We start from the raw sequence: 14,545 nt of genomic DNA on the forward strand, positions 1-14,545 counted from the left end.
CCTATGTTTGTGTTTCTCCCTCCCTCCAGTTCAAGAGGATGCTGAACCGCGAGCTGACGCACCTCTCCGAGATGAGCCGCTCCGGCAACCAGGTGTCCGAGTACATCTCCAACACCTTCCTGGGTAAGCAGTGCCTGGGCTCCGGCCCCTGGGGCAGCCCCTGCCTCTGCCTCCTTTTGAAGCCACATCTCAGCACACAGCATTACTGGAAGGCTTTGATTTTCTGCTTTCCAAACGGAGATGGGGAGGAGAAGGATGCAGCGCTAGCCTGGCGCTCTGCGCAGAGGGATTCCCTTTCCAGATGGAAAGATCTCTCTGGTTGGGCTGAACCGAGCTGCTGTCGGCCACGTTGTGCAATGTTTGCTTTTTGTGGTGACCTTATGTGAAGGACAAAGCCACCCGAGCCCAGCTGCACGCACTCATCTTTGCACCTTCTGCCTCATAAAACTGCATCCCCCACCCTCAGAGCCAGGGGCTTGGACAGGCAAGGTCAACCCAGGAGTTTTATTACTCTGTGCTTACGTGCTCATTTTGCACTGGAAATCTGAGCCCACCTCAAAGATACGCACAGCATTTCGCATGACATTCCTTTTGTAGGAGCTTCCAGGACGACCGACACGAACAAATTAAACATTTAAGTGTTCTGAGAAGCGTTTACTTCCTCTGTGTTTACAAAGCCCATCTTTTACAAAAAATACAGTTTACTGTGGTTTCAAACAGTTCCCAAATAGGTGCTCAGTTGCTCTTAAGCAGCAGCTTGATGCTGGGGCCCCACTGAGCACGTATTTCCATTGGCCTGAACACTGTGCCCACATCCTCAGGGAGCTCACGCCCCACAGTCATCATGGCCCAGAATGCCTTCCCTCTATGACACACCATTATTTCCATTAAGGGATTTTAAAGTGATTTCAGTAGCCAGTTGCAACTGGAGCTGCCACGTGCATTTAGGGCTCATCATGAATAATCCATGTAAGAGTCTGGAGCTGCTTTGTAGGAATCCACTGCTCCTCTCCTGTTGCTCAGCTTAATGGCGACATCCAGAGCAGAAACAAATACAGGGAAGAAGAGCAGGGCAGCCTCACTGCCAGCAGCAGGGCACTTCTGAGTGAAATTTCGGAGAGAAATTATCAGAGCTTTCAAATGGATCCTAAAGCTCTTTTAGGAAGTTGTGCTGTCACTTTTTTTATGAGTTTGCTTTTTTATTTTTCCCTTAAAACGTGGTTTAAAAATGAAAGGAATGCACGGTGTAGAAGAGGTTGGACAAAAAAGGAGAAATCATAGAATCATAGTATGGCTTGGGATGGAAGAGACCTTGGAAATGCATCCAAGCAGCATTTGTGAAATGAGGATAGCTCATGGATGCTAAAACCAAATGGCATATCTGTGTTCAGTTGCTTGGCTTCATTAAATGAGCTGAGGCTGACAGCAGTTGGGCAGCCCCAACGCCGTCACTTGGCCAAGGGTGTGAGAGGTTGGGTTTGTCACTGGGCCCTGCCATGGGCATGGGCAGGAGCTCAGCCTCTGCAGAGCAGTGCCTCGGGCACAGAAATCCACATGTGCCCTTTGATGGGCCATGAACGTGACCCGCTAACTGGGAGGCATTATGGAAACACTAATTAAAGGTTTAAGGGTAATTACCCTATTTTCCTAAGTGTTATTTTGCACTGAGCACTGAATAACAATATAGAGTGTAGCTCTATCTTTCTCTAAGGATTTTCCCTAGTCTGTACTCCTCAGATTCTCCCCTGCACTGTTCATAAGGATGTTGTATGCATCAAAAGGATTCTTTTTGGAATTCACAAAGTTCGAGGGAAGGGCCAGCTTGGATGTTAGGAGAAATCTCTTCACCCAAAGGGCGCTCAGCACCGCACAGCTGCCCAGGGGTGGGGGGTCAGCATCCCTGGGGGTGTGCAGAGCCGTGGGGATGTGGCACTGAGGGACGTGGGCAGTGGGCATGGGGTGGGCTGGGGGTGGAGGAGGGCTTTTCAACCTTAATGATGCTGTGATTCTGTATTAATGATCAAAGTAAGGGGTGATGTGAGGGGCAGCACAGAGTGCTCACACAGTGTTCCTGCAAATGGTGCTGATTTCTTTCACCTTTCTTCGTTGCAGACAAGCAGAATGATGTGGAGATTCCTTCTCCCACGCAGAAGGACAGAGAGAAGAAGAAAAAGCAGCAGCTCATGACCCAGATCAGCGGAGTGAAAAAATTAATGCATAGTTCAAGCTTAAATAATACCAGCATCTCACGATTTGGTGTGAAAACAGAAAAGGAAGACCATCTGGCCAAGGTACATCAGATTGATATGGTTCGTGGAGAATTGGTGTGATCTTGGAGCACGTGGCCTCCTCGTACAGGTGCTCTAACATCAGCACTTCACAGCTGCCCCGTGTTCCTGTACTGCAGGAATCACTGGTGCTTATGAACTGTCTTGACTACCACAGACAGGAAAACAAAACGCTTTGGTGGGAGGGAAACATGCAGACACGTCTCGAGAAACATTTTAACTGTTCTCTTTGTGTCTTTTCCAAAGGAGCTGGAAGATCTGAATAAGTGGGGTCTGAACATATTTAATGTTGCCAGGTATTCCCACAACAGGCCGCTCACCTGCATCATGTACGCCATATTTCAGGTGCGTGGTTTTCTGTCCTTTCACAGCACTGGTTTAATACCCGGTGGCTCCCTGTTACACCACCAGGTGCACTGTGACATCCCTGTGTACAGGCAGTTGTGGATGCCCCATCCCTGGAGGATGGATGTGCAGGCCAGGCTGGATGTGGCTCTGGGCAGCCTGGGCTGCTGGTTGGCGACCTGCACACAGCAGGGGGTTGGAATGAGATGAGCATCGTGCTCCTTTTCAACCCAGGCCATGCTATGATTCTATGATTCTAAGATACTTTTGACATCTCTTATGCAGGAGCGAGATCTACTGAAGACATTCAAGATCTCATCAGACACCTTTGTGACGTACATGATGACATTGGAAGACCACTACCATTCGGACGTGGCGTACCACAACAGCCTGCATGCTGCTGATGTTGCCCAGTCCACCCACGTTCTCCTCTCCACCCCTGCACTGGATGTGAGTTCTGCTTTGAGCTGAGCTCTGTGCCCAGCCATCTGTAATCTCTATTTCATCGTAAGGAGTGCGTGCTTGCATGTCAGCCTCTCTTTTGAGCAAATGGCTTACTTATACAAGCCTCGTCCTCCTAAAAGTGATTCAAAAAGCAGAGAGGGTTTGTTTCTGTAAGTGGGCACCCCAAAGTGGTGATGGGCTTCTCTCACAGATCCCCATTTCCTCCATAGGCTGTCTTCACCGACTTGGAAATCCTCGCCGCTATTTTTGCAGCCGCGATTCACGACGTGGATCACCCCGGTGTCTCCAACCAGTTTCTGATTAACACAAGTGAGTTTTGTTTCAAATACAATCACGGCTTCATCTGCAAACTCAGAGTACGTTTTCCATTACAGCAGGGGCCAAACTGTGACTTTCAGACCACGGTGCTTTCTCAAAACACTGTGCAGCAAATGAGTTCTACGTTTGGAAATGGAGCGACAGGATAAGTGGAATTCCTATCGAAACAAAGGAAGCTATTGTAGTATAATTTGCAAAGCGGCCTTGAGTCTTGTGATTATCACTTGATAAGGCATAATAAATCTTCCAAATTTCGTCATTAACAGAAGACTGGCGATGCTGTTGCTATTGACAACAATAGAGCTAAATATTGTGGTTCATGTTGTATTCTGCAACAGGCTAAGCATGTGTTTTGGTTCCAAAGGATGGGCATTGTTCTTTTTTGGAAAGCGCGTGTGCAGGATCCATGCTTTCTGCTGTCAGTGCTTCCAAAGCCTGTAACTAAGTCAGCTGGATGCTGTTTGGCTCACTAGGGCTAAGCAAAGGGCTGTTGGTGTTCTGTACACATGTGGTCAGAGCTACATGCTCTTGGACTATATGATACAAAAAAGGAAACTTCTCTGTTTCTTCGCAGACAAACATCGCAGTGCCCAGCGCTCGCTGTGGAGTCCCACACTGCATGCAAACTGAATCCATGTTTGTGCTGTTTTGGCAGATTCCGAGCTGGCGCTGATGTACAACGACGAGTCCGTCCTGGAGAACCACCACCTGGCAGTGGGCTTCAAACTGCTGCAGGAGGAGCACTGCGACATCTTCCAGAACCTGACCAAGAAGCAGCGGCAGACGCTCAGGAAGATGGTGATCGACATGGTAGGGCCCTGGCACACTGCTGCTCTTCACATACAGGCTTCTCTGCCCGGCCGCCCTCACTGAGGTTGTGTTTTCTCTTCCATGAAGGTATTGGCAACAGATATGTCCAAGCACATGAGCCTGCTGGCAGATCTGAAGACGATGGTGGAAACTAAGAAGGTGACCAGTTCAGGAGTGCTCCTGCTAGACAACTACACGGACAGGATACAGGTACAGCAGAGTTCCTGCAGGACGGAAGCACCTTGCCTGTCTTGTTCAGTACCAAGGAAACCACGTTCCTGTTCTTGCTGTTGCTTCCAGATGATCTAGATATAGCAAAGAGGCTGACCCAGATGTCAGCCATCATGCAGGAGCTGTAGGCCTCCTGTAGGCTCTGCACCACAAACAGTTGGGTGTGTGTGGGGGGGAGTCTCATGTCTTTTCTGTGGAAGGAATTAGCTGTTTAACTCTTGGAGCAGGCAGCTGCAAGCATGCTTGTGCCTCTGAGGTTGATCTGTTCGCCTGAGTATTTGAGGGCTTGTGAAGTTCCCTGCTGCTTTCTCTCCTTTCTTTGTCCTAACAAAGAGGTATAGCACGATTGCAGGAGCTCAGTTTGTAACTCCGTAGCTGAAGCAGCTCTTAAGCTGGGTTGAAGCTAATGATGCACACTGCTCTCTCCAGGATCTAATCCTCACCTTACAGACATGACAAGGCAGCTCTGGGAGGGGTTATATGCTTCACATGTAGGACGAGGTACACTGCTGTCTCCCCACTTTGCTGGCCAGCTTAGAACAAGAAAACCCTCTCACATTTCTGTTGACATTAGAGCACCTCCCTGCACCGAGTCCCCGTGGCCGCAGTTAGTCAGGCACCCGGCTGTGTGCGTGAAAGGGATGTTACTCATTGACTAAAGCAGCAGCATTTAACCATGTCAGAGCCTGAAAATACCCTTTGAATGGCGGGAAGCACCTGCATTCAAAAACAAACCTCTGTGATGTCACCAGTGTTGCTGCTGCTGCACCCGGTGTAAGTTCTGAGACATCTGGAACACGCAGAGCGCGCTGCACCGCTGCAGCTGCAGGACCCATGCACAGGGATCGTAGGGTGCTAACATTTCTGTACCAAATTGCATAATCAAAGAGCCTCGTGGTTAAGTGTTCTGAATTGAGCAAGCAGATACAGCTTGAAGCCGTCCTCTTTTTCCATTGGATTTTATGAGTTTTCTGATGAATGTAATTGCAGGTTCTCCGAAACATGGTACATTGTGCAGACTTGAGTAATCCCACAAAGTCCCTGGAGCTGTACCGGCAGTGGACGGACAGAATCATGGAGGAGTTCTTCCAGCAGGGAGACAAAGAGAGGGAAAGGGGAATGGAAATCAGCCCCATGTGTGACAAACACACAGCGTCGGTGGAAAAATCACAGGTAATTGGCCCGGAGCCACACGGCGGTATTGCCTCAGAGACAGAGCTCATCTGCTCTCTCTAACACAACTAGGCAAAGGGCCAGCTGCTCTGAGGGCTGGTTCTCATTGACGCCCAGCTGTGCCTGAAGGTCCTACAGCCCTGCAGCCAGGCTGTGGGCTCCCTTCTCACTCCTTGGCGTCCCCACACTCCCCACACACATGCTTATCTTGCCCTGTTTGTGTCCCAGTTTCCAGAGTGAGCTGTTCTCCTTTTGTTCCCCGGGCTGGAGGAGTGTGATCCTGATCTTTTTGGGTCTCTTACGTCTTCACACCCCACAGCCTCCTTCCTGGCTCTTAATTAGCACCTCCTAATCCTACTGGTACTGCACCCCACATTAGAAATGGCAATGCCTGTCCCTCTGATGGCAGAGATACGAGCAGCCCCAAGGGGGGCTTCACCCAGGACTCCAACAGGGCCCAAATTTTGGTTGCTTTTGGCCTCGTGTGGAATGATTTTGCAGTGCATGAATCGGCCAGCTCAGCTCAGTGGAGCCTCTGTATTGTGAAGTCCAAGTGTAGATATTTAAATCAGTGCAGGTCTTAAAAAGAACTTGGGTTTTTCTTGTATTTTCTCTGTATTTCTGTTTCATCCCTGGTTCTGATTCATATGATGATTTCAAAGTCAACTTAGATCTGACCTGCAGAGCACAGGCCACAGTGTTTCACCTGGTTAGGCAGAAACAAAGCCGGAGTTTTACGTTGGCCAGAACGTACTCCAGTCTTCATATAATGCTGTCCCAGTTGTTGTTTTGGAAGGACTTGAGCAAGCCATCATCAAGGTTTTTCAGTTTGAATAAGTAACAAAATCGATGATAATTATTTCCAAATGTCCTCTTGGGCTAAGCCAGGCAGTTTCAAAACTATTCACTGGACCGCATGGTGATTTTGTTGGAAAAATCTGTCTTATTTGTTAACCTAACAAGAAATGAATCCTTCAGCCAGGCTTGGCAAGCAAATGCCCATGTGCTCCGCGTGTGAGCTCCAGTTAATTCTGTGGTTCACATACATGCTTCACAGAGGTTTCAAAATGGCATTTTTGCTTTGCAAAAGGAGTTGCACGAAATGGCCACTACCGAACTACCAACGAATGCAAAGGAGAGGGGGAAGTGGCATTTCCATCCCGGGGTGAAACAGAGAACCCAAGGGCAGACAGCGTGCGAGTGTGACCGAGCTCTGGTGTTCCTCTTTACATCAGAACACTTTAGGATCGGGCTGGAAGCTGCTCTGCCATCGGAGCTGTTTGTGCAAAGAAATGACAGCGCTGTGTGAGGCGGTCAGTCCCGAGCTGTGCTCCCCCAGGCCATGCCGGGTGGCCATCGGCTCACCGGTTGGGATCTTTGTCACTCTAAAAGTGCTCCGGATCTCCTGTGCTGCAGGAAATTTTCATCACCTTTTCGTTTAAGCTGCCTTCCCAGTATGTTACAATTGAATGTTAATGGTTCTATTGACATCCTGTTGTGTCTGAAGGAGGCATGTGTGATTCCAAAGCAAACATCTGCGCGTTGAGCCTGGCCCCTCTGAGAGCCATTTTCCTGCTGCGCTGAAATGTCGTCCAGCAGTGAGGAGAGAAGTGACACACTCTGCCAAGACGGAAGAATTTCAATCCTCTTTATGGCCATTCAGTTTTCTCCATCCTGGACGTACGTCCTCTTACTCAGACAATTGAAACATGATTGAGCTCAGTGCCTACGCGCCTGCGAGCGGATGGGCTGACGGCCGCACCGCTTCCACCCCGGCACGTCACCACTGGGGGCTTGGGCAGCCCGCCTGGATACAGGAGCAGAACTTGGTGGACTGCCTCCCCTTCTTCCTGCGCTCTTTCCAAAATGAAGGGATAGGAAAGGAAATCTCGACCAGGCTGGACTGACCAATGCTCATTAGGTGTCATTTCTGCAGGGACTTTGGGGCTACTCCGCCTTCGGAGCGGTAACTTACCCTGTCCCCTGCACAGCAGTGGTTGATTCACTGGGCAGGAGGAGGCACCCACAGGGACATTCAGAATCTTTCAGCCAGGGACAGGTGCGGCAGCTTCATCTTGGAGTTCCAGGTGCCTCCTGCTTTCAGTTTACCTTTCACACAGGGCTTGGTTCTGCGCAAGCGTTGATCTGATCAGCACTGATCAGATTCCCCTCAGCTTCTCCTTCCCATGCTCACAGCCCCGGGGCTCTCAGCCTGTCCCCATCAGGAAGTGCTCCAGGCCTCCACCATCTCTGCACGTTCCACTGGGCTCTCCAGCAGTTCCCTGTCTGGCCTGAACTGGACAGCCCCACACTGGGCACAGTGCTCCAGCTGTGCCTCCCCAGTGCAGAGCAGAAGGTAGGAGCACCTCCCACACCTGCTAACTACACTTTGGGCAATGCACCCCCAGTGCCAGTGGTCCTCTTGGCCACCAGGACACACTGCTGCCTCATGGCCAACTGTTGGCCATCTGTTGGTCAACCAGGACCCGCAGGTCCTTCTCTGCAGAGCTCCTTTCCAGCAGTTCGGCCTCTGACCTACCCTGATGCGTGCTCTTTTTCCTCCCCAGGTGTAGCACTCCTGCTGTTCAGATCTTGCACCTAGGCAGGCGTTCAGCCCGTAAACTCATGCATTAATATCATTTTAACTTTTCAGACAGCCGTCTCAGTGCATTTCCCTTCCCTAAGCGTGTTCCCATGTTTTGCAGGTCGGGTTCATTGACTACATCGTGCACCCGCTGTGGGAGACATGGGCTGACCTGGTGCAGCCGGACGCACAGGACATCCTGGACACTCTGGAGGACAACAGGAACTGGTACCAGAGCATGATCCCACAGAGCCCCTCACCCCCACTGGAGGAGCGGGGCCAGGACTGCCCCGGCCTGATGGAGAAGTTCCAGTTTGAGCTGACCTTGGAGGAGGAGGATTCGGACGGGCCCGAGAGGGAAGGCGAGAGCATCGGCTACTTCCACAGCACGAAGATGCTGTGCACGGGCAGCCCGGGGCAGGAGGACGTGCAGCGGGAGGCGAACATAGAAATTGTGACAGAGGACACGTCTCCCGTTGACACATAATGCCCTGCGCCTGTGTAAGTGGATTGGAAACGCTTAACGAGCACGCAAGCGGTCTGGTGGGACTCGCCTGCAGCCTGGGCCTTGGGCCTGTGCCTGACATTGGCTGACGGATCTCCGGGTCCGTGGGGCCGTCGGGGCTCCGTGCTGAACAATGGCTCAGGAAACGCCGTGAGTGATGCTGGGGTGGCTGCGCGAGCTGCGGGCGCCGCGTGGCCTGGGGCTGCGGGCGCCAACACCGAGCGGCCCAGCGCGCGGCGGAGAGATTGCGCACTGTTCGCTCCGGGACTCCAACCCGCCGGGCTGATAGAAACTACTGATCCATAACTCTGCGTGTAGAACCTGCCCGCCCCACCGCCTGTCTGCAGACCTGTGTGCCTTCTTTGTAAACGCCCTCATGTCTTTTCGAGATCTGTTCGATACACGGAGTTCAGTGTGAGCAGCGGCACCGAGTGTTCGGGAACCGACGGATCCTTTTTGATTCTTCCTGTTACAAGAAGCAGTCTTCCTTTTTCCGCGGGCAATACCTGTCACTTTATTGCAGTTAATCACTTTTCCAGACTAAGAGAAGGGATTCCCTCTGTTTTTGCATTACGGCACTTTTAATTAGTCTTCTGAAGGCCCCCCTCGTTGCCTGCCCCTCTGCCTGGGGTGGCTGCGGCACAGTGGCACGCAAACACCTTCGTGTTCCGCCTTCCCTTCGTTTAGGCCCACCGTCCTCCTCCTCCCGCACTGCCTTGAGCTCTAACACCTCCATTACTGTTTATAACAGTGTATTTATTACGTAATGTATATACTGTAATGTTTTGTAAGTTATTAATTTATATGAATTAGCATTGCCTGTCGGCGGCGATGTTAATTGTGTAGAAGACTCGGAATAAGAGTTGCCTTTTATTTTTCCTTTTTTTGTTTTTGTTTTTGTTTTCTCGTAACCTTTTGTATTGCATAAAGTACAAAACCTGAACACAGCTGAAGAGACATACGCAACCCAGGGGACGGGGCGGAGGTGGCCGCGTCCTGCCCCAGCCTCCCGACAACCCAATGTGAACCTCTATGACAAAAATGTGAACTGATGTAATAATTGTGCTGTGAAACTCCTCCTGACGACGCCGTTGGGCACGGCGAGCGGTGCCACTCGGTTTGTAACATACGTTTTGAGCTTCTGGTCCAACTCGTGACAACTAGTTAATGACAATAGCACAGTTGTGCATGATCAATGGGTGTGTATGTCTGTCGAACACTGCATTGTTCCAGGTGGTTATTTTCTTGTTTTCAAAAGTTTCACAACAACGTATGTTATAGTATTATATATTGTGTTCAGATGCATTCTTAAGAGATTTTTATATGAAGTGAATAAATGAATGCATGACCCTGTCCCAGGGCTGCTCACAGCGTTGTTTGTTCAGTGAGGGCTGGACTGCAGGTATGGCACGGGGAGGTTGGGTCACAGCGTAGGGCGGCCGGCACGTGGCACGGGAAGGCTGGGATGTGGAACAGGGTGTCTGAAACACGGCACGGGGTGGCTGGGACGTGGCACAGGCCGAGGGGATGCCCACGGGATGGCTGCTCCCCGCTCAGTGCTGTCCCTGCCCAGCGGCAGCGGCGCCAGGAAGGCGCTGCAGACAGGAAGGCGATGCCGCAGCGCACCGCAGCCCGGCGGTGGCTTTCATGTCCCGGCCGTACCCAACGCAATTGAAACAACCAGCGGTCTTCCAGGAACAGCACGCCCTGCTGCTGCGTGGGGCCGGGCCGGCAGCGGGCGGTGGAGCTGAGCGCAGGGCCACATCCTGTCCCCGCATCCCTGCAGCTGTGCCCCGTGCTGTGGCTGTGCCCCCCAGGCACCACCGCTGCTGCTGCTGAGACCGATTTTTCCTTTCTGCCCGATTTATCCTCTGCCTTCGATGAGCCCAGCAAAGCTCCCAACCCACAGCTGAAGGAACACGAAGCAGCGCTGGGGGAGGGAGGGCTGCGGTGCGTTCTGTGCTGCCTCTCCCTTCCTCAACCCCCCCAGGTTTATTTTTTCCCTTCCCACTGACCCACTTCTGGCAGTGGCATCACCATGAGCGCAGCGAGCGCAGCCGCCATGCTCTGTGCTGCAGCAGCAGCATCCTTCCCTGCTCTGCTCCAGCAGCACTGCCACAGAACCAACCCCAGACCTCAGCTAGGGGGATTCCCCAGCCAGGTGATGGCACTCTGCATCCTCTCCTCGAGGATGAGGCCATGTGCTGGCTGCACGCTGCTGGCCCCAGGTTCCTGCTAGCCCCTGCAGCTGTATGGCTTCTTTCAGCATCAGGCATGCAGCAGATGCACAGTGTTGGCTGTTTCCATGGGTGGCATGCAGGGATGGTGCTCTGCCTGCTCCCAGCTGTACCCTGGGATGCAGGAATGCATGCAATTGGCTGTGTGACCATGGTGTGCAGCTGTCGTGTGCAACTGTGCAAGCAGGGAATGCAGCTCAGCCTGGCGGTGGGGTTGTGGTTGGGTGTGCAGCACAGTCCCTGTTTCAGCAGAACAGCTTTGAGGAAGCTGTAGGTTTCTTCTGCTGAGCAGCGATACATTTCTCACCTGAACAGTGCAGCACGGTGCTGCTCACTGCATGGCAGGGCACAGGGATGCAGGTCCCATGGCATCAGGCTGGCTGGAGCTGTGCACCAGCAGTAGGAGCACCCCCAAAAATGTGCCTTTATTGCAGAGCTGCTCAGCTGCTGGCAGCACTTTGGGTGCAACATGCCATGTTTTGGGCACGTCCTGCTGCATCTCAGCATGTAACGCATCTACAGTTCGGATCTGCTCTGAGGGGCAGGGAAGGGGTCACCAATTTTGCTCGGGTCCCATTTTTGCAAAGCATGGGCCGTGTCACCCTGGGGCTCCCCATGCTGTGCTTCCCCTTCCACGCAGCAGCCGAAGCTCAGCCTGCTCTGTGCACACAGCCGTGCACAGCTGTACAGCTCCATCTGCCGAGCCCAAACCGCTGCACGGCGCCGCGCACACAGCGGGGATGTGCACAAAGGGGCACGTGCCACGAAGACAGGCAGCAGGGATCTGTGCAATGGGAGCCAGCACTGCTGGAGCCACATGCAGCTGGATGCCTGTGCAGCTAAAGCCATGCACAGCTGGATCCTGGCTGGCTGCAGCCTGAGCACAGCCAGGGCCTTGCACAGCTGGATCCTCACACAGCTGGAGGCAGTGGCTCCAGGCTGCCTGGATCCCCAGGGTGCTCGCTTTGGGACCCATTTGATTTTCTTCCTATTGTACTGCCATTTCCCTGCATGGCTCTGTCTGCTCCCTGCAGGGCTCCACCACAGCTGGTGGCTTTGTTCTGCCTGTGGCAGTGTGCATGGAGCACACAGGCAGTGCCATCCAACCCAGGACACGATCACCTGCAGCACTTACAGGCTGCCACCTCACCCTGCATCACCAAACAGGACCTGCCTGCAGCTCTCTGCCACCCCTAACATGTGCCCTTAAGCTGGCAGCACACACCAGGAGCTGCAAGAAGATTTCCAACATTATTCAAAGAAAGCTTTTTTTTTTTTTCCCCCATATCCTCATTCTTCAGCCAAAAAAAACAAGCAAACAGCCCAGGGCAGGGAGGGCACTGCTGGGTCTGCCCTGGGCGCCCGCAGCACTGCTCACAGCTTCAAAGTAGCAGCATCTCAGCACACACTGTTCCCTTGGAACTCCCACAGCCTGCACTGCTCCCATGGCTTCTCTAGTTGAAACCCAGCCCCTTAAGTACTGCTGAGCCCCTGCTGCCCACCCTGACACAGAGCACTGGGGCCAGCAATGAACAAGGTGGGATCTGAAGGTTCTTGTGTGTCTCAGCCCCATCCCACCCCAAACATGCTGTAGGGGTTGATGCTCTCTGTGATACAGCCCTCAAATGGGCCAGCAGCCTTTGGGAGCACAGGTGTGCAGCACTGCTCACAACCCCCCAGCATTCCTTTTGCATGGGGAATTTTTTAGCATTTCTTCTTCCTAACAAAAACCCGGAGCATGGGATCACAGCTGTGCCCAGTTGAGGCACAGGGCAGTATTTAGGATGAAGAGCTGCAGCTGTGCAGCTTGGCCCCGCTTAGCAGTGGATTGCTGAGCTGCTGTGCTGCAGGGAGGAAGAGGAGGTGGGAGTGGAAGAAGGTGAATGCTGGGATGTGCTGCGTGGCTGCTCTGCAGTGTGCGCTCGTTGCTCTGTGTGGGCCTGGCAGTGGCACAGCTGGGGTTGGCTCCCTGCTGCTCCCTTTGCTCAGTGGGACGGAAGGGGCCCTGCGGCTCTTTGTGCACGGGGAGAGTGGGGATGGATGGAGTGAAGCTGACGGAGCAGAAGGGAGCAGTGCTTGCTGCGAGGGGCCAGCAGGGAGGGAGCAGGGAGCTGTGGAATCACTGAGATTAGAAAAAGCCTCTGAGGTGACTGAGTCCAGCCCTGTGTGACAGTGGGAGCTCTCCTGGGACTGCTGGGGGGATCAGCCTCTCCTTGCTTTGCTCCCACTGGGAGAACTGCCCCAGCTTCTTGGCACTGTGATGTCTTGTTGTGATTTGGTAATGGGACAGCCAGGACAGGCCTGTGTGTCTGTCATCATCTTACTGAGGATGCCTTAATGCTGGGATTTGCAGGGCTGTGCTCTTGGCAGGATGAGGCTGATGGATTTGGGCTTTATTTAGCAAATCCCTCAGCCGGCGCTGGGGGCACCTTGCGGTGCTGTGCTGGTGTGAGGCTCTGATTCACCCACTGCCTCCAGCCTCATCCCAGGGCGGCTGCAGCTCTGTGTGTGCTCACATGCAGCCCATAGTTGTGCACCCCCCAGAGATGGGTCTTGTGGGGGCTGGCTGTGCATCTAAAGTCTCTGAGATTGGAAAAGCCTCCTGAGATCCCCCAGCCCACCCCCTCTGCCCATGTCTCTCAGTGCCATGTTCCCATGGCTCTCAGGCACCCCCAGGGATGGTGACGCACCTCCCCCCCAGTCAGTGCCAGTGCTGACAGCTCTGCGGGGACAACCATGGTTGCATCCACCATTATTCAATAGCATTATGGCAAAGATGCTGCAGCTGTTGGTCTCCAAGCTTCTGAGCAGTGAGAGCAGAACCTAAAGAGGGGAGATGTGGGCAGAAGGTGGGTGAGCTCCCTGAGCAGGTGATGCTGGGAGGTAAGAGCTGGGGGGGCGACTGCTGCTGCTGCACTGTGTTCCCCTCCATTGCATCCCCTTGCATCTCTTCTCCATGTGCAGAGAGCTTGCAGGTAACATCATTTGCCCCCCCCCCCCCCCCCCATGTTTTAATTATATATATTTATTTTAAATAATATATCCAGTGCTGCCCTGAATGGTGGTGCACCCAAGCACCACAGTGCAGTGGGATTGCATTGCAGCCCAGGCTGCATTTCCCAGCAGGACTGTGCCAGGGGTGCAGCTGGGGGGAGCACAGTGTGTGCTGGGGGGGCGGGGGGGGTGTTAGGTGAGCTGGACGAGCGCACGGGGTCTGCACCACTGCAAGGTGCGAGGGGTTGTGCAGCAAAACAAAAAAAAGAAGGAAAGAAACCCAAACAACGCGACAGGGCCCCACCTGGGGAGGCGGTGGAGCCGTGCGTGTGCCGGCATCGGCTGTTCGCAGCATCCCGGGGCCGCGGGAGCTCTGTGCCCCCCCCCCCGCACTTCTCGGGGCCGATGGCCGATCGTGACGTCACCCATTGATTCCCCGTGAATGGCCGCGGGGGGGGGCCCGCGCTCCGTGCGCGCTCCCGCGAGCTGACAGCAGCACCCGGCAATTAAAGCCCCCCCGCTGCAATAGGATTACGGGGAGGGGAAGTGCGTCACGGGGTACGGAGAGGGGTTCTGCTTTTGGGGAAAGTATTTG

General features: G+C 53.4%; 2 protein-coding genes across 2 annotated transcripts in view; both read left to right on the top strand.

Annotated features, from left to right (window-relative positions):
- LOC122181069 (cAMP-specific 3',5'-cyclic phosphodiesterase 4B) lies at positions 1 to 10,074 on the top strand. The gene is made up of 9 exons (XM_042873263.1): positions 1 to 123; positions 2,113 to 2,291; positions 2,535 to 2,633; positions 2,919 to 3,083; positions 3,308 to 3,407; positions 4,072 to 4,226; positions 4,314 to 4,436; positions 5,448 to 5,630; positions 8,336 to 10,074. Exons 1-9 carry the CDS (start codon positions 39 to 41, stop codon positions 8,699 to 8,701), a joined length of 1,455 nt encoding a protein of 484 aa, XP_042729197.1. The 5' UTR covers positions 1 to 38; the 3' UTR covers positions 8,702 to 10,074.
- Positions 10,075 to 12,811: 2,737 nt separating this feature from the next.
- Positions 12,812 to 14,545, top strand: part of SGIP1 (SH3GL interacting endocytic adaptor 1) — a 33,368-nt gene continuing 31,634 nt past the window's right edge. The window contains exon 1 of the mRNA XM_042873491.1: positions 12,812 to 12,835. The gene's annotated coding sequence lies outside the window, so the exon portion shown is untranslated. The remainder of the gene's footprint in view (positions 12,836 to 14,545) is intronic.

This window comes from Lagopus leucura, unplaced genomic scaffold, assembly GCF_019238085.1.
Source record: "Lagopus leucura isolate 7727_CA_CO unplaced genomic scaffold, USGS_WTPT01 Super-Scaffold_100009, whole genome shotgun sequence".
Classification (NCBI taxonomy): domain Eukaryota; kingdom Metazoa; phylum Chordata; class Aves; order Galliformes; family Phasianidae; genus Lagopus; species Lagopus leucura.

Excerpts from the sequence above, each read along its gene's own strand:
- LOC122181069 (XM_042873263.1), top strand. The coding sequence starts at position 39 with ATGCTGAACCGCGAGCTGACGCACCTCTCCGAGATGAGCCGCTCCGGC. Across the intron at positions 124-2,112 it reads CATCTCCAACACCTTCCTGG|ACAAGCAGAATGATGTGGAG; the intron begins GTAAGCAGTGCC and ends TCTTCGTTGCAG. Across the intron at positions 3,408-4,071 it reads CCAGTTTCTGATTAACACAA|ATTCCGAGCTGGCGCTGATG; the intron begins GTGAGTTTTGTT and ends CTGTTTTGGCAG.